The sequence below is a fragment of the Rhinopithecus bieti genome, unplaced genomic scaffold (genome assembly GCF_001698545.2).
Source record: "Rhinopithecus bieti isolate Rb0 unplaced genomic scaffold, ASM169854v2 scaffold_32422, whole genome shotgun sequence".
Classification (NCBI taxonomy): domain Eukaryota; kingdom Metazoa; phylum Chordata; class Mammalia; order Primates; family Cercopithecidae; genus Rhinopithecus; species Rhinopithecus bieti.
In genome coordinates, this window is record NW_016814631.1 from 2,954,401 (window position 1) to 2,974,565 (window position 20,165).

General features: G+C 39.4%; 1 protein-coding gene across 7 annotated transcripts in view; it reads right to left on the reverse strand.

Annotated features, from left to right (window-relative positions):
- The window catches only part of STAU2 (staufen double-stranded RNA binding protein 2), a 344,502-nt gene that overhangs the window by 272,089 nt on the left and 52,248 nt on the right, over positions 1 to 20,165 (reverse strand). For 6 of the 7 annotated variants that reach the window (XM_017851604.1, XM_017851602.1, XM_017851600.1 and 3 more), the window contains one exon: positions 10,994 to 11,153. In XM_017851604.1, the coding sequence (XP_017707093.1) occupies positions 10,994 to 11,153 (160 nt within the window). Of the gene's footprint in view, positions 1 to 10,993; positions 11,154 to 12,106; positions 12,176 to 20,165 lie in introns of those variants that run through there. The other variant, XM_017851603.1, reaches the window with a different exon arrangement.

A 20,165-nucleotide genomic window follows, 5' to 3' on the forward strand; every position in this document is an offset into this window, starting at 1 on the left:
TTTTTTTTTGAGATGGAGTTCTGCTCTGTCGCCCAGGCTAGAGTGCAGTGGCTCAATCTCAGCTCACTGCAACCTCCGCCTCCCAGGTTCAAGCGATTCTTCTGCCTCAGTCTCCTGAGTAGCTGGAATTACAGGTGCGCAGCATCACGCCTGGCTAATTTTTCTATTTTTAGTAAAGTTGGGGTTTCACCATGTTGGCCCGGCTGGTCTCAAACTCCTAACCTCAAGTGATCCACCCACCTTGGCCTCCCAAAGTGCTGGGATTACAGGTGTGAGCCACCACACCTGGCCTCATTGAAAAGAACTTCTATCCACCAAAATGCACCCTTAGGAGTATAGAAAGATATTTGGAATATACATAGCTGACAAATGATATGAATCCAGAATATGTAAGCACCCTACAAGTCAATAAAAAGTAGAAAAAAATTTAAAACAGACAATTCAGATTTTTAAGTGGGAAAACATTCCAAGCAGCACTTTACAATAGAGGCTAGCCTAATGCCAACAAGCAAATGAAAAGATGCTCACCTGCATTCGTTATTAGAGAAATGCAAATTAAAAACACAATGAATTACTATTATACCTCTCAGCATAATAGCTAAAATTTTGAAAGCTGGAGATATCCAATGCTGATGAGGATGTGAAGAGCTCTCATACTGCTGGTGGGAAGGTAAACTGACATTCTTTGACATTATGTATTAATACCAAATACATTCATATCTATGACCCAACAGCTCCAATCCTAGATATATTCCCAAGAGAAATGTATGCATGTAAGAATACTGTTCACAGTAGTATCATTTCTAATAGCTCAAAACTGGAAACAATTCAAGTATGTATAACAGTAAAATGAATATGTAAATTATGGTATACTTACACAATAGAATACTACATAGCAATGAAATAATGTACCAATAAATGCAACATAGATGACTCTCACAAACAATATTGAGAAAAATGAGTTACCACAAGAGTCTACTGTCTGATTCCAACAAGAAGGCACAACTAATTTGGTAGAAATCAGAATAGTGGTTTCCTTCAGAGTTGTTTAACCGATTGAAGTGAGCATGAGGGAAGCTTCCACAGCACTAGTAAAACATGTGGTAAAGTGTTCACAGCATAAAAATTCATCAAGCTCTATAATTGTAATGTGCCCTTGTCTGTATATAATATTATACTTTATTTTAAAAGTTTACACCAAATAATTTATTCATTCTCTCAGCTCACTACAACACTCAACCATGGAAATTCTTATCTCCACTGGGGCCTTTCAGACACTCTCCTGTTTCCTTCCTTTGACTCTTGCTGGTTTACTTCCTGCTATAATCCTCTAAATATGGACTTGACCCAGAGCTCAGCATACAATAAACTGCTCTTGCTTTACATTATATGCCTTAGACAGCTTGTTCTGTTCCATTCCAAATGCCACTCTCAACACTCCTGCAGAGCGGGAGGCATACAGTACTCAATGTATATGAGTCTCTTTCTTTCTTCACCCATAAACTATGGCAATGGTTTCTTTGCTTTTAATATCTCCCACCTTCCCTTTACATGTCAAACTGAGCTTCCTAAAATACTCCTTTAAATGTATCATGCACTACTCATGAATATAAATTCCTCCCAACTACATATAAAACTTAATCTCGTAAAGTTGGCATTCAAATTGTCCCAATTCATTAACTACGTCTCCAGTCTTACCTCCTACTAGTCATTTACCTGCTCTAACTAAAAACCGTCTATAACAATTTTTTTTTTTTTTTTTTTTTTTACCAAATCCATTGTCCAGATTCCTACTTCAAAGCCCTTCCTCATAGTATTCTCTCTGGCTATAATATTCTTTCTTCTCCTCTATAATTGCCTACTTTTCGTTCAAGACCTGTATCTTACTTCAACTACTTCAGTCCATGTTTATCATTACCTGTAATACTGATGGCTGTTATTGTCTACTTGGCACTTAATCTTTACCATCCAGTTCTGTGTTCATATGTAAGATTGTAAGACCCTCACTGAAAAGCACAATGTTGTATACCTCTTAGATATGTAAAAAGCAAGTGTTAAATAAATCATGGTGGTGGTATGCTACTAATGATCAACCAGTATTCTAAAGAGGCTTTTAAAAATTAAAGATGTAGACAATCTTTTAGGAACTTCAAAATGAAGAGAATAAGTTTTTTTTTTTTTCTATTGTAATATTTTGGCTTATTTAAGCTTCATAAATACGGCAATCAGTTGAACAGAAGCAAAGAGACTTGTAATCAGAAAGCCATGGATTCTGCAGAGTAGTCCTTGAAAGAACAGAGTATGCCAACCTAGCACAGACCACATGAGAGTGAAACAAGTGTCAATGTGATTTGATTATGAATATAAGCAAGTAGACAATGATTAAATAGATTTTAGAGTTATTGTTGACAGGCACAAAATCTTTTTTCTAACCTCCATAACAAAAATGCCTAAGGCAAAATTAATATTGACTAGAAGGTAACCACTTGAATTAATCAGTTAACAAATGAATGAGAAAATGGATATATAGCAGGTACTAAAGTTATAGGAATTCCATTAACCTAATGTTATCAATTAATACACTATGTCCAAAATACAGGTTTGCCTTTCCCAACAGATAGCGAGACATATGGATTCACTGAGGTCACCTGGAGAAAATGGTGGGTATCAGGCAGGACTAACTTGCAGCTCCCACTCGTGGGGACAAAACAGCACGTGGAGACTCACAATGTAAACTCTGCTCCAAGAACCACCACAAGAACATACCAGGAAAACCAAAAGAATGCACAGCCACTACTCCATGAAACACTGTGAGTGCCCGAAGTGTGAGAGGGGGAAAGTCTGCCTCCAAACACACATCTTCACTGGGGAACCTAAAAATCCAGATCACAGGAGAAGAATTTAACCTTACCTAGGGCTGAAACAAATTTAGAGAGCCGAGTGAAATATAAAAATAGAAGCAGTAGGTCAGGTGTGGTGGCTCATGCCTGCAATCCCAAAACTTTGGGAGGCCAAGGTTAGTGGATCGCTTGAGCCCAGGAGTTTGAGACAAGCCTGGCCAAACATAGTGAAACCCTGTCTCTACTAAAAATACAAAAAAAAAAAAAAAATTAGCTGGGCATGGTGGTGCACACCTGTAATCCCAGCTACTTGGGAGGCTGAGGTAGGAGAATTGCTTGAGCCCAGGAGGCGGAGGCTGCAGTGAGCCAAGATCAACGCCACTGCACTCCAACCTGGGCGACAGACCAAGACTCCATCTAAAAAAAAAAAAAAAAAACCAACAAAAAAACTAGAAGCAGCAGTGGTAAGAGAGCCCTGTAGGCACTTCCAGTCCCCAGGGAAGCCATTTTTTTTTTCTTACTTTTATCTCACAGGGGTCTTTGGGGAGGGCAGTCAGTGGAAGTGGGGAAGTACCACAGTGAGAAAGACTTCTAGCTGAATGCTGTAATAATTTTGACCGAATGCAAATTTTCTTGGGCAGAATCTGGGCGGGGTTGGGGGGAATAAGGTGCCAATGGAAAGTACAGATATGAGAACAGAAGCCATGGCAGGCAGGGAGGGGCAAGGCCTGAAAGCCCTGCTTGCTTTCTCAGCAGGAAGGCTTGTAGCCTAGGGCAAATGCTTTTTCTGCAGACACTACCCAATACCAGCCTGGAGTCCAATAGCTCCACTGGGTACCTAGACCCAGAAGAAAAATAACCATCGCTGCAGTCCAGCTCTCAGGAAGCCCCATTCAGAGGGGAAGGGGGACAGAACCACATCAAGGGATCACCCCGTGGGATAAAAGAATCTGAACAGCGGCCACTGAGTCCAAGATCTTGCCTCTGAAACCAAGAATAAATATCTGAATTACCAGAAAAAGAATTCGGTAGGTTGATTATTAAGTAGCTCAAGGAGGCACTAGAAAAAGGTGAAAAGTAACTTAAAGAAATTTTTAAAATAATACAAGATATGGATGAAAAAAAGTTCCAGAGAAATAGAACCATAAATAAAAAACAGTCACAACTTCTGAAAATGAAAGACAAACTTAGAGGCATGCAAAATATACTGCAAAGTTTCACCAATAGAATTAAACAAGCAGAAGAAAGAACTTCAGAGCTCAAAGACAAGGCCCAATCAAATTAACCCAATCTGACACAGACACAGGAAAAATAATTTTTAAAAAAAATGAACAAAGCCTCCAAGAAGTTTAGGATTATGTTAAACGACCAAACCTAAGAATAACTGGTGTTCCTGAAGAAGAAGAAAAATCTAAAAGTTTGGAAAACTTATTTGAGGGAATAATTGAGGAAAACTTGCCTGGCCTTGCTAGAGCTCTAGACATCCAAATACAAGAAGGTCAAGGAACACCCGAGGAATTCATCGCAAAAAGATCATCACCTAGGCACACAGTCAATCAGGTTATCTAAACTCAAGTCAGAGGAAATAATCTTAAGAGCTGTGAGGCAAAAGCACCAGCTAACCTATAAAGAAAAACCTATCCAATAAATAGCAGCTTTCTCAGCATAAAATCTATAAGTCAGAAGGGACTGAGGTCCTATCTTTAGCCTCCTTAAATAAAATAATTATCAGTCAAGAATTTTACATCCAGTGAAACTAAGCTTCATTCATGAAGGAAAGATAAAGTCTTTTTCAGGCAAACAAACGCTGAGAGAATTTGCCACTACCAAGCCAGCACTACAAGAATTGTTAAAGAAGTTATTAAATCTTGAAACAAAGCCTCAGAATACACCAAAATGGAACCTCCTTAAAGCACAAATCTCACAGGGTCTATAAAGCAATAACACAATGAGAAAAAACAAACAAACAAACAAACAAAAGGTATTCAGGCAACAACTAGCACAATGAATAGAATAAACAGTACCTCACATCTCAATACTAATGTTGAATGTAAATGGCCTAAATGCTCCACTTAAAAGATACAGAATGGCAGAACGGATAACAATCCACCAACCAAGTATCTGCTTTTTTCAAGGCACTCACCTAACACATAAGGACTCACATAAACTGAAGGTAAAGGGGTAGAAAGAGATATTTCATGCAAACAGACACCAAAAGCCAGCAGGAGTAGCTATTCTTACATCAGATAAAACAGACTTTAAAGCAACAGCAGTTAAAAGAGACAAAGAGGGACATGACATAATGATAAAAGGACTAGTCCAACAGGAAAATATCACAATCCTAAATATAAATGCACCTAACACTGGAGCTCCCAATTTATAAAACAATTACTACTAGACCTTAATAAATGAGACAGAGGGCAACATAATAATAGTGGGGGACTTCAATACTCCACCGACAGCACCAGACAGGTCGTCAAGACAGAAAGTCAACAAAGAAACAACAGACTTAAACTATATCCTACAACAAATGGATTTAACAGATATATACAGAACATTCTACCCAACAACTGCAGAATGCACAATCTATTCATCAGCACATGGAACATATTCCAAGTTAGACCACATGATAAGCCACAAAACAAGTCACAGTATATTTAAGAAAATCAAAATTATATCAAGTACTCCTCTCAGACCACAGTGGCATAAAATTGGACATCAACTGCAAAAGGAACACTCAAAAGCATGCAAATACATGGAAATTAAATAACCTGCTTCTGAATGATTGTTGGGTCAACAATGAAATCAAAATGGAAATTTAAAAATTTGAACTGAACGGTAATCGTGACACAGTTTATCAAAACCTCTGGGACACAGAAAAAGCGGTGCTAAGAGCAAAGTTTACAGCACTGAACGCCTACATGAAAAAGTCTGAAAGAGCACGAATAAGACAATCTAAGGTCACACCTCAAGAACTAGAGAAACAATAAACCAAACCCAGCAGAAGAAAAGAAATAACAAAGATGAGAGCAGAACTAAATGAAATTGAAACAAAGAAATACAAAAGATAAATAAAACAAAAAGCTGGTTCTTTGAAAAGATAAACAAAATTGATAGAACATTAGCAAGATTAACCAAAAAAAGAAGACAGAAGATCCAAATAAACTCAATTAGAAACAAACAGGAGATATAACAACTGATACCACAGAANAAAAGATAAATAAAACAAAAGCTGGTTCTTTGAAAAGATAAACAAAATTGATAGAACATTAGCAAGATTAACCAAAAAAAGAAGACAGAAGATCCAAATAAACTCAATTAGAAACAAACAGGAGATATAACAACTGATACCACAGAAATACAAAATATCATTCAAGGCTACTATGAACACCTTTATACACACAAACTAGAAAACCTAGAGGAGCTGGATAAATTCCTGGAAATATACAACTCTTCTAGATTAACCAGGAAGAAACAGAAACTCTGAACTGACCACAGCAAGACTGAAATGGTAATTTTAAAACTGCCAGCAACAATAAAAAAAAGCCTTGGACCAGACGGATTCACAACTGAATTCTAACAGACTTTCAAAAAAGAAATGGTATTAATTTTATTGGCACTATTCCAAAAGACAGAGAAAGAAGAAATCCTCCCTAAATCATTCAATGAAGTCATTATCACCCTAATACCAAAAACAGGAAAGGACGTAACAAAAAAAGAAAGCCACAGACCAATATCCCTGATGAACAGAGATGCAAAAATCCTCAACAAAATATAAGATAACTGAATCCAATAGCATATAAAAAAGGTAATTCACCATGAACAAGTGGGTTTCATACCAGGGATGCAGGGATAGTTTAATGTCCACAAGTTAATAAAGGTGATACACCACATAAACAGAATTAAAAACAAAAACCACATGATCATCTCAACAAAGAAAAAACATTTGACAAAATCCAGCATCCCTATATGATTAAAATCCTCAGCAGAATCGGCATAGAAGGGACATACCTTAAGGTAATAAAAGCATCTATAACAAATCCACAGCCAACATTATACTGAACAGGGGACAAGTTGAAAGCATTCCCCCTGAGAACTGGAACAAAACAAGGATGCCCAATTTTACCACTTCTATTCAACACAGTACTGGAAGTCCTAGCTGGAACAATCGACAAGAGAAAGAAATAAAGGGCACCCAAATCGATAAAGAAGAAGTCAAACTGTTGCTGTTCACTGATGATATGATTGTATACCTAGGAAACCGTAAAGACTCAACCAAAAAGCTCCTAGATCTGATAAATGAATTCAGTAAAGTTTCAAGATACAAAATAAATGTACACAAATCAGTAGCTCCGCTATACACCAAAAGTGACCAAGCTGAGAATCAAATCAAGAACTCAATCCCTTTCACAATAGCTGCCAAAAAAAATAAAATACTTAGGAATATACCTAACAAAGAAAGTGGAAAGAACGCTACAACAAAACTACAAAATACCGCTGAAAGAAATCACAGAGGATACAAACAAATGGAAACACATCCCAAACTCTTGGATGGGTAGAATCAATATTGTGGAAATACCATACTGCCAAAAGCAATCTACAAATTCTATTCAATTCCCATCGAAATACCATCATCATTTTTCACAGAACTAGAAAAAACAACAAAACTAGAAAAAACAATTCATATGGAACCAAAAAAGAGCCCACATAACCAAAGCAAGACTAAGCATAATGAGCAAATCTGGAAGCATCACATTACCTGACTTGATACTATATTATAAGGCTATAGTCTCCAAAACAGCACTATACTGCTATAAAAATAGGCATATAGACCAATGGCACTGAATAGAGAACTCAGAAATAAAGCCCAATACTTACAGCCAACTGATTTTCATCACAGCAAACAAAAAATATAAAGTGGGGAAAGGACACTTTCCCCACTTTATATTTTCAACAAATGGTGCTGGGATAATTGGCAAGTCACATGGAGAAGAATGAAACTGGATCCTCATCTCTCACCTTATACAAAAATCAACTCAAGATGGATCAAAGACTTTCTAAGACCTGAAACCATAAAATTCTAGAAGACAACATTGGAAAAACTCTTCTAGACACTGGCTTAGGCAAAGGCTTCATGACCAAGAACCCAAAAGCAAATGCAACAAAAACAAAGATAAACAGATGGGACTTAGTTAAACTAAAAAGTTTCTGCACAGTAAAATAAATAATCAGCAGAGTAAACACACAACCCATAGAGTGGGAGAAAATCTTCACAAAATATGTATCTGACAAAGGACTAATACCCAGAATCTACAAGGAACTCAAATCAGCAAGAAAAAAATAATGCCATCGAAAAGTGAGCTAAGGATATGAATAGACAGTTCTCAAAAGAAAATACACAAACGGCCAACAAACATATGAAAAAGTGTTCAACATCACAAATTATCGGGGAAATGTAAATCAAAACCACAATGCAAAACCAGCTGATATGGTTTGGCTGTGTCCCCAACCAAATCTCATCTTGAATTGCAATCCCCATAATTCCCATGTGTCAAGGGAGAGACAAGGTGGAGGGAATTTGAATCATGGGGGCGGTTTCCCCCTTGCTGTTCTCATGGTAGTGACTGAGTTCTCATGAGATCTGATTTTTTGTACGTTTGGCAAGTTCCTCCTTCAGTCACTTTCTTTCTTGCCACCTTATGAAGAAGGTGCCTGCCTCCCCTTCACCTTTCACCATGACTGTAAGTTTCCTGAGGCCTCCCCAGCCATACAGAACTGTGAGTCAATTAAACTTCCTTTCCTTTATAAATTACTCAGTCTCAGGAAGTTCTTTATAGCAGTGTGAGAACAGACTAATACACCACCTTACTCCTACAAGAATGGCCATAATTTAAAAATAAAAAAATAATGGATGTTGGTGTGGATGTGGTGAAAAGAAACACTTTTTTTTTTTTTTGAGAGGGAGTCTCGCTCTGTCGCTGGCTGGAGCGCAGTGGCCAGATCTCAGCTCACTGCAAGCTCCGCCTCCCAGGTTCACGCCATTCTCCTGCCTCAGCCTCCCAAGTTGCTGGGACTACAGGCGCCCGCCACCATGCCCGGCTAATTATTTTGTATTTTAGTAGAGACGGGGTTTCACCATGTTAGGCAGGATGGTCTCGATCTCCTGACCTCGTGATCCACCCACCTCGGCCTCCCAAAGTGCTGGGATTACAGGCGTGAGCCACCATGCCCGGCCGAAAAAGAACACTTTTATACTGCTGGTGGGAATGTCAGCTAGTACAACCACTATGGAAAACAGTAAGGAGATTATCTTTAAAGAACTAAAAGGAGAACTACCGTTTGATTCAGCAATCCCACTACTGGGCATCCACCCGAGGAAAAGAAGTCATATGAAAAAGACACTTGTATATACATGTTTATAGCAGCACAATTCACAATTGCAAAAACATAAAACCAGCCCAAATGCCCACCAATCAATGAACGGATAAAGAAAATGTGGTGTACATATATACCACAGAATACTACTCAGCCATAAAAAGGAATGAAATAATGGCATTTACAGCCACCTGGATGGAGTTGGAGACCATTATTCTAAGTAAAGTAACTCAGGAATGGAAAACCAAATGTAGTATGTTCTCACTTATAAATGGAAGGTAAGCTATAAGGACACAAAGGCACTGAGAATGATACAGTGGGTCAGGCATGGTGGCTCACACCTGTAATCCCAACATTTTGGGAGGCCGAAGTGGGTGGATCACAAGGTCAGGAGATCGAGACCATCCTGGCTAACATGGTGAAACCCCGTCTCTACTAAAAATACGAAAAAAATTAGGCCCGGCATAGTGGCTCACGCCTGTAATCCCAGCACTTTGGGAGGCCAGGGTGTGTGGATCATGAGGTCAGGAGATTGAGACCATCATGGCTAAAACAGTGAAACTCCGTCTCTACTAAAAATAAAAAAAATCAGCCAGGCATGGGAGCACATGCCTTTAGTCCCAGCTACTTGGGAGGCTGAGGCAGAAGAATTGCTTGAACCCAGGAGGCAGAGGCTGCAGTGAGCCAAGATCGCACAACTACGCTCCAGCCTGGTGACAGAGCGAGACTCCATCTCAAAAAAAAAAAGATACAATGGACTTTGGGGACTCTGAGGGAAGGTTGGGAGAGGGATGAGGAGTAAAAGACTATGCATTGGGTGCAGCATACACTGCATGGGTGATGGGTGCAACAAAATCTCAGAAATCATCACTGAAGAATTTATCAATATAACCAAACACCACCTGTTCCCCAAAAACTATTGAAATAATTAAAAAAATATATATATATATAATGTTGTTGGTATTGTATACAATGAGAACAACTCTTGAAAATTATTCTTAGGAGCTTAAAATGAGAACAGTCATTTACTTAGCAGTATTTTACATGCAGGTGGTTTGGGGAGTTTGTGGTGGGGTTTCTTTTTTTCTGAGACAGAGTCTTGCTCTGTCACCCAGCCTGGAGCCTAGTGGCGCGATCTCGGCTCACTCCAACCCCCGCCTGCCAGGTTCAAGCAATTCTCCTGCCTCAGCCTCCTGAGTAGCAGGGACTACGGGTGCACACCACCATGCCCAGCTAATTTTTGTATTTTTAGTAGAGACGGGGTTTCACCATGCTGGCCAGACTGGTCTCGGAATCCTCACCTTGTGATCCGCCAACCTCGGCCTCCCAAAGTGCTAGGATTACAGGCATGAGCCACTGCTCCCAGCCAAATTTGTGGGTTTCTTAATAAATGTCAAATAAATGTTCTAAACTGAATATCAAGAGCCAAGCTCGGTGACTCACACCTATAATCCCAGCACTTTGGGAGGCCGAGGTGGGCAGACCACCTGAGATTTTTAGTAGAGACAGGGTTTCACCATGTTGGCCAGGCTGGTCTCGAACTCGTGACCTCACGTGATCCACCCACCTCGGCCTCCCAAAGTCCTGGGATTACAAGCATGAGCCAACACACCAAGCCTCCTTCAGTTATTTTTATGCTACCGCCTGTGTGTGTGTATAGGCATGGGCATATGTGTACTATTAATACTTGCTCACTCTGTTACTGGCCTGCTATAAATGAAACATACAACGAGCAGAACACATAGCACACAACATAACAGAAGGAGTCAATGCCATACCTGGGTTATTGTTAACATTACTTTTGGGTGGCTTCTGAACCGGTTTGGGAAGCGTAGATTCAGTCAAAGCTTTATTGGCAACAGCCTGTTGAGCCTTCTTTATACTGCTGCCTTCGGATTCCCATGTCTGCTCACCAAGACTCAGCTGCACTGAGAACATCTTAGAAAAACATAAATGGACAAAGAAAACATTAAGAATTTTCCAAGAAATAAAATGGGCTATCTGAGAGAAAAATAAACATCATAGAATCAGAATTTTAGAGCTAGAGGTGACCTTACACACAGATCATATGCAACAAAATCTTACTCTACCTAGTGAAGAAATTTTAAGAGAGTACCAAATTCTGTTCTATCCTATCCAAAAGCTTAGTAGCAGACCTAGGTGTACATTTTGGGTAGAATAAATCGAGAAGCAATCTTTCCTCTAAATGGAATCACAATGTTAATGTCCTTCAAATGGTCCTCAAAAAAGTAGAATAAGTACAAAGAATAAGAGAAAACTGTAAAAGAAGCCAAAAGACCATGTGTCTATAATTTATAAAATCTAATTCCTTGAATGTTACATTTAGCACAATCTAGGCAATGAGTCAGGCAATTCTATTAAATATTATACTACAAAAAACTCTGAATCTCCACAACAAACATTGAGCCAATCACTAAATTCTGTCCATTTTAACATCATAAATATTTCTCAAATCTTTCTCTCTCTGCCAACTGGATCCAGCCTTTCATCATCTTTAGCTTGGACATAATATTCTTCCTACTGCTAAAACTATCTTTCTAAAACGCAAATCCAATTTCATCACCCCAATTAACAGCAGGTTAAAACCCTTCAACTGTTCCTGTTTTAGCATGGCACAAAGGCTCTACCTGTGCATCCTCATCTCACACACATCCTTCCTCTCACATGTCCTACATTCCATTCTCACTCTATTTCCATATGAGCCCCCAAACCTATTCTTCACCTTTAAAATTTAGAATCAAGTTACATGATATGCACGTAATTGGTTTTACTCCAGACTGCTTATTACTTTCTAGGAATACTAGGGATTAACTTAAAATTACTTATTAATTACAAAAAATATGTATTATTGCAGAAAGGAGATCAGATACCTTTACTAAGTCAGCATCACCAATAATCATGCAAATTGACATCATGTACCCCCGATACGATCCAATGAGAAGTACACATCAATAACCATGTAGTAATCTTGGCCAAAAATGTTTAATCTGAATCTAATCATAGGGAAACAATCAGAGAGATCTAAATTACAGGATATTCTATAAAACAAATGGCCTAGGCTCCAAAAATGTCAATGTCATAAAAGGTTAAAAAAAAAAAAAAAGGCAGGGAGGACATTAAAGAGACATGAAAAGACATGATAAATATAACTCATGATCCTTGATTATATCTGAAATGGGAAGGGGAAAAAAAGCTATAAAGGACATTTAGAGGACAATTGGGGAAATGTGACTAAGAACTATATATTAAGTAATAGGTTTAGCCAGCATTAAATTTCTTGTGTGATTAATAGTACTGTGGTTATGAAGAAGAACGCCTTTAGTCTTACAAGATAGATATGTAAGTATTTAAGAGTGAAGTGTCATGGTAACTGAAATTTACTTTCAAATTGTTCAAGGAAAAAGTGTATGTCAATATAGAGGGAGCCAGAAATAAAGTAATGTAGCAAATGTGGCAAATAAATTAACAATCAGTGAATCTAAAACATACATGAGTGTCTATTACACCCCTCTTTCCATTTTTTTTTTGTAGATTTTTAATTATTCAAAATAGAGAATTGGGATTTGTCATTTGAAATTCACAACATAAACATACCTGTTTAAAGTGATTAATTTTTCTTTTATTCTAATTCAGTTTAAAATATATATCTAAAATGTATCTTTGATATCTCTCTGGTTTCACAATGATTTTTCAATGACTAGCTCTTTGTTTTCCTTCAAATTTTGGTATTTAACAAAGAACTTTGCCAAAAATAAGAAAGTTTGAAGGTTTCACATGATATATATAATATATATAATCTTACATATAGCTCATATGCTTGAAAACAGAAATACCCAAATAAATGACCTTGAGATTCCTGATTGCATCAGGAAAGCATATTAAATTTACTCTGCATGTCTCCAGATCTGACCTCTGCTAAACAACAATCACATAAATCTAATTGTCTACTTGGTATTTCCACAAACTCAAGAGGTAAAAGGTCAAACAAAACATTGCCTCCTCCACTCTACCCGGTCCAAATCAGTTCATACCCCAAAATGTTTCATCCATTATCTCCCAACAGTTCAGGTTCAAACCTCATTAGTTTCCTTTATCCTTGCCTTCCAAAGGCTTATTTAACATCTCATAACTCTCCTTGTAATTTCTATTGTCACCTCCTTAGTCTAAGGCTCCTATATACTCAGACTCAGTATACTTCATTTAGCTCCTGTCTCTAATCTTTCCTGCCTCCTAATCATCCAGATGTCACCATTTTCCCAATCTCATGAGCCAGACACCTTTGAGAGGTCTTCCCTGCTCTCCTGCTTCCAATTAACAACTATTGATTCAACTTAAATGTTTTTCAGACCTGGCCTCCTTTCTTTATACTAAGATATATACATGCACCAATGTCTTAGTGGAGAATATCAGTACCTCTCCCCTAAACTATCACAACACCAGCTGTGGCATATAAGAAATATGTATTTGGTCTGTAGCCCTGGTTCCTAACACAGAGCTCCCAAAACCTTGTAATTTCTCGAGGGACAGGAGAGCTAGGAGCATTTTTGTTCTAATATTTGGTCTTTGATCCCAATTTCTAACACAGAGCTCTTAAATTCCTTGGAATTTCCCGGGTGATAGGAAATTTGTATTCTAATGAGCCAACTCTTGGTAGGCCCCTGGATAGAGAGCTAGTCTGAGGGCTAGTCACCAGAAAAACGAAACCATGGTTAGAAACTTCATTTTTAGCCCCACTCCATTCCTATCCGCCATGGAGGAAAGAGGGGCTGGAAACTGAGTTAATAATCGATCATGACTATGTGATGGAGCCTCCATAAATATCCCTAAAAGATAGGGTTCAAAAAGCTTGCAGGCTGGTGAATACACTGAGGTGCTGCAGGGTGGCACACCCAGGCAGGGCTTGGAAGCTCCATTTCCCTTCTCACACACTTCATCCTATGTACTTTTTCTTTTTTTTTTTCCCCCAGAGATAGAGTCTTGCTCCGTCACCCAGGCTGGAGGAGTGCAGTGGCACAATCTCGGCTCACTGCAACCTCCACCTCCCAGGTTCAAGCGATTCTCCTGCCTCAGCCCCCCAAGTAGCTGGGATCACAGGCACACGCCACCACGCCCGGCTAATTTTTGTATTTTTAGTACAGATGGGGTTTCACCATGTTGGCCAGACTGGTCTCGAACTCTTGACCTCGTGATCCACCTGCCTCAGCCTCCCAAAGTGCTGGGATTACAGGCGTGAGCCACTGCGCCCGGCCCTTCTATGTATTCTTTATCTGGCTGTTCACCTATATACTTTAGAATATTCTTTATAACAAAACTAGCAAATATAAGTATGCATCCCCCTGAGTCTTGCGAGCTGTCATAACAAATTAGGGAACCTGAGAAGAGGGTGCTGGGAACCCCCGGTTTACAGCCAGTTGGTCACAAGTTTAGAAGACCCAGATTTGTGACTGTCATGTGAGGTGAGAGCAGTGTTGTGGGACTGAGCCCTTAACCTGCAGGGTCTACACTAACCATGGGAGGTTAGTGTCAGAATTTAGTTAAACAGTAGGACCATCCAGTCAGTGTATGGGGACAATTGGAGAATTTGCTGGCGTGGGAAGAAACCCCACATATTTAGTGTCAGAAATGAAGTGTTACAGCCAGGTGTGGTGGCTTATGCCTGGAATCCTAGCACTTTGGGAGGCCAAGGTGGGAGGATCACTTGAGCTCAGAAGTTCGAGACCAGCCTGGGTAACACAGAAAGAGCTTGGCCCTACTAAAAATGTAAAATATTCTCCAGGCATGGTGGTGTGCACCTGTAGTATTGGCTGCTGAGAAGGCTGAAGTAGGGGGATCCCTTGAGCCCAGGAGATCAACGCTGCAGTGAGCTATGACTGCACAACTGTACTCCAGCCTGGGCAACAGAGCAAGACCTTATCTCGAAAACGAATTTTTTAATTAAAAAAAAAAATTTAAGTGCGGTGTTGAAAGTATAGAAAAAAAAAATTTCTTTCTACTATCTTAAAGCAGTTCCCTTAATATCAGACTTTCCCATTAAAACTACCATTCTCGCCACCATCAACATGTACTTTCTGTAAAATTTAAGTATTTCCAATGGCAATCCTAAGCTTTTCTAAAAATCTCTCTTAAGATTCCTACTACAGTAAAAGTTTAGTAGTTTTAAGACGGAATGCTGGAGACACACTGTTTATGAATTTAAGCCACAGCTTGACCATTTACTATGTACAACACTGGGCAGTCAATTATTCTTTCTAACTTTCAGTTTCTTACCTCTTTAATGAAATGGGGCCAATAAGAACACATGGTTAGTTGTGAAAATTAGGACAAAACGGTGTAAATGCCCCCATTTGAAAGTCAGAGATTGTCAAACTAGATAAAATGTAAAATCAAACTACATGCTACCTAAAAAAAACTGTACTTCAAATATAAAAGCACATACAGTTTTAAAGTAATAGGACAAAAAACATATACTCACATAAATCAAGGAGAAATTAGAATGGCTATATATATCAGACTAAGTGGATTCCAGAGTAAAGACTGTTACCAGTGGTAACAAAGGTCATTTCATATGAATAAAGAAAGTAATTAAGAAGACATTGTTATCCTAAACATTTAGGCACCTAATAACACAGCTTAAATAAACGAAGCAAAAACTGACAAAACTTAAACTAGAAAATTGACAATTAAAGTCAGATTTAATACTCCTTATCAAAAACTGATACAAGCAAAAAAAAAAAAAAATCACCAAGAATATAGTACAGTTGAACAACACCATCAGCTAACACAATCTGATCAACACTGTTAGAATACTCCAACCAAGAAAAGTAGAATATACACTTGTTCTCTATTGTTCACAGAGCATTTACCAAGACAGACCATTTTCTGGGCCATAAAATAAGTCTCAATAAATACAAAGAATTCAGACCACACACAAAGTATGTTCACTGGGTAAAATTACAGAGCAGGGTAGAGTAAAATTACAGAGGAGGGTGGAGCAAGATGATGGAATAGAAGCCTATACCATTCATCACTCCCACTGGAACACCAAATTTTAACAACTATGGACACAGAAAAGCACCATTACAAGAAACAAAAATCAGGTGGACAGTAACAGTACCTGGCTTTAACTTCATATTGCCAAAAGAGGCATTGAGGAGGGTAGGAGAGTCCTGAATTGCCAACACCAACCCTCTCCCACACTCCCAGCAGCAGCTATGTGGTGTGGAGTGAAAATCTATACACTTTGAGAAAGGAGAGCACAGCATTGGAAAACAGTACATTAAACTCAGTGCTGCCCTGGCACAGCAGACAATGAAGACATGCTGGGCTCAGCCAGCACCTGCATAGGGAGGGAGGATCTGGACCAGCACGAACCGGAGGGGAATTGCCCATCATAGCAGTTGGAACTTGAATTTCTTGGCAAGACTTGCCACCACAGGCTGAAGTGCTCCAGGGTCCCAGATAAATTTGAAAGGCAGTCTAGGACACGAGACTATACTTCTAGGCAACTCCTAGTGTGAGGCTGGGCTTACAGTGAACTAGGACGGCACACAACCTAGGGAGACACCAGCTGGAATGGCTAAGGGAGTGCTTATGCCATCCCTCCCCTAACCCCAGGCAGTGCAACTTGTAACAGCAAAAGTGTCTACTTCCTTCTGCTTAAGGAGAGGAAAGAAAAAAGAGAACCTTGTCTTGCATTTTGGATATCAGCTAAGCCACCATAGGATAAGGCACCAGGCAGAGCCGTGAGGCCCCCATTCCAGGTCCTAGCTCCAAGACACCATCTGTAGACACACCATGGGCCAGAAAGGAACCCACTGCCTTGAAGGTAAGAACTCAATCCTGGCAGGATTCATTACCTGCTGACCAAAGAACCAATGGGTCCTGAATAATCACCACTGATACCCAGGGAGTATGCAGTGGGTCCTGGGCTCTGACATGTGCTGGTTTCAGGGGTGACCCAGCACATTCCCAGCTGTGGTGGCTATGGTGAAAGATTCCTGTTTAAGAAAAGTAGAGGAAAAAGTAAAGGGATCATTGTCTTGTGCCCTAGGTACCAGCTCAGCCACAGTGGGGAAGAGCAAAAAGCAGGCTCTTGGGGTCCCCGAGTCCACATCTACACTGGACAGCATTTCCGGATCTACTTCAGGGAGTCCACTGCCCTGAAGGGTGAGCCCATGGACCAGTGGTGGTGTTGGTGGCCACAAGGAGAGGGTCCTGTGCCTGTGGAAAGGGGAGGGAAGAGTGGGAGAACCTTTGTATTATGGATTGAGTGCCAGCTTAGCCACAATAGAAGAAAACATCAGGTAAATTGCTAAGGTTTTTGATTCCAATCCCTGGCTCTCAGACAGCATCTCTGGATACACCTGGAGCCCGGGGAAAAACCCGCCACCCTGAAGGGAAGGGCCTTGGGCAAGGCCAGTGCTGTGCTGGCTTCAGGTCTAACCCACAGCAATCCCAGGATGATGACCACAGAGGTGCCTGCATCACCACACCCCCAATTCCAAGTGACTTAGCACTTGTTTGGGAGAAAGTAAGGAAAAAGAGCAACAATCTCTGCCTGGTAATCCTGAGAATTCTTCCAGATCTTATCCAAGGTTGCCAAGGCTGTACCTCTAACAAGTCTCCAAAAGCCACAGCATTGTTGGGATCGGGGCCCAAGTCCCTTCAAATTCCTGGAAAGCCTTCCCAAGGACAGGCATAAACAAGCTCAGACTCCAAAGACTACAGTAAATACCTAACTGTCTAAAGCCCAGACACCAACCAGTATCTACAACCATCAGCACCATTCAGGAAAACATGACCTAACCAAACGAACTAATATAAAGCACAAGGGATCAAACCTGGAAAAAGAGAGATACATGACATTTCAGGCAGATAATTCAAAATAGCTGTTTTGAGGAAACTCAAAAAAATTCAAGACAACACAGAAAGGGAATTCGGAATTTTTATCAGATAAATTTGACAAAGAGATCAAAATTAAAAAGAATCAAGCTTAAAATGCAACTGTTAAAATGCAACTGACATGATGTGGACTACATCAAAGTCTCTTAACAGAACTGATTAAGAAGAAAGAATTAGTGAGCTTGAAGACAGGCTATTTGAAATTACACAGTTAGAAAAGACAAAAGAAAACAAAAAGCAATGAAGCACACCAAAAACATCTAGAAAATAGCCTAAATGGGCAAATCTAAGATTTACTGGCCTTAAAGAAAAGGTAGAAAAAGAGGTAAAAGTAGAAGGTTTATTCAAAGGGATAATAACAGAGAATTTCCCAAACCAGAATGATAACAACATTCAAATACAAGAAGGTTATAGAACACCAAGCAGATTTAACCCAATGAAGACTACCTCAAAGCATTTAAGAATCAAATTCCCAAAGGTCAAAGATAAAGAAAGGATCCTAAAAACAGCCAGACAAAAGAAATAAATAACATACAATGGAGCTCCAATACAATTGGCAGCAGACTTTTGTTTTTTCGTTTGTTCTGTTTTGTTTTGAAACAGAGTCTCACTCTGTCACCCAGGCTGGAGTGCAGTGACACGATCTTGGGATCTTGGCTCGCTACAATCTCCACCTCCCGGGTTCAGGCAATTATCCTGCCTCAGCCTCCCGAGTAGCTGGAATTACAGGTGTGCACCACCATACCCAGCTAATTGGCAGCAGACTTTTCAGTGGAAACCTTAAAGGTTAGGAGAGTGTGGCAAGACATATTTTAAGCGCTGAAGGAAAAAAACTTTCACCTAGAATAGTATATCTAGTGAAAATATCCTTTAAGTATGAAGGGGAGATAAAGACTTCCCCAGACAAACAAAATCCCAGGGATTTCATCAACACCAGACTTGTTCTACAAGAAATGCTAAAGGGAATTTTTCAATCTGAAAGAAAAGGATATTAATGAAAGAAGAAATCATCTGAAGGTACAAAACTCACTGGTAATGGTAAGCATATAGAAAAATACAAAAGAGTATAACACTGTACCTGTGGTGTATAAAGTACTCTTAACTGAAGTAGAAAGATGAAATAATGAATCAATCAAAAATAACAGCTACAACAACTTTTCAAGAAATAGTGAAGTAAGACATAAAGGGAAACAACAAAAAGTCAAAAAGCAGACAGCAGGGACAAAGTTAAAGGGTAGAGTTTTTATTAACTTTCTTTTTGCAAGTTTGTTTATGCAATTGTGTTAAGCTGTCATCAGTTTAAAATAATGGGTTATAAGATAGTATTTGCACCGGCGCAGTGGCTCACACCTGTAATCCCAGTACTTTGGGAGGCCGAGGCAGGTGGATTGCTTGAGGCCAGGAGTTTGAGACCAGACTTGCCATCACAGCGAAACCCCATCTCTACTAAAAATAGAAAAATTAGTCAGGCGTAGTGGAGCACACATGTAACCCCAGCTACTCGGGAGGCTGAGGCATGAGAATCACTTGAACCTGGGAGGCAGAGATTGCGGTGAGCCAAGATCACGCCACTGCACTCCAGCCTGGGAGACAGAGCAATACTCTGTCTCAAAAATAATAATAATAAAATTTTAAAAAAATAAAAAAATTTAATTTTAAAAAGATAGCATCTGTAAGCCTCATGGTAACGTTGAATCAAAAAACATACAACAGATACACACACACACAAAAAAAGCAATAAATTAAAGCATACCACCACAGAAAATCCTTTCACTAAAAAGAACACAGGAAGAAAGGAAAGAAGGAAGAAAAGACCAAAAACCACCAGAACACAAGTAACAAAATGGCAGGAGAAAGTTCCTACTCAGCAATAATAACACTGAATGTAAATGAACTAAACTCATCAGTCAAAAGACACAGAGTAGCTGAATGGAGGCACAAACAAGATCCAAATGATCTGTTGCCTACAAGAAACACCCCACCTATGAAGACACACATAGACGGAAAAGAGAGGGATGGAAAAACATA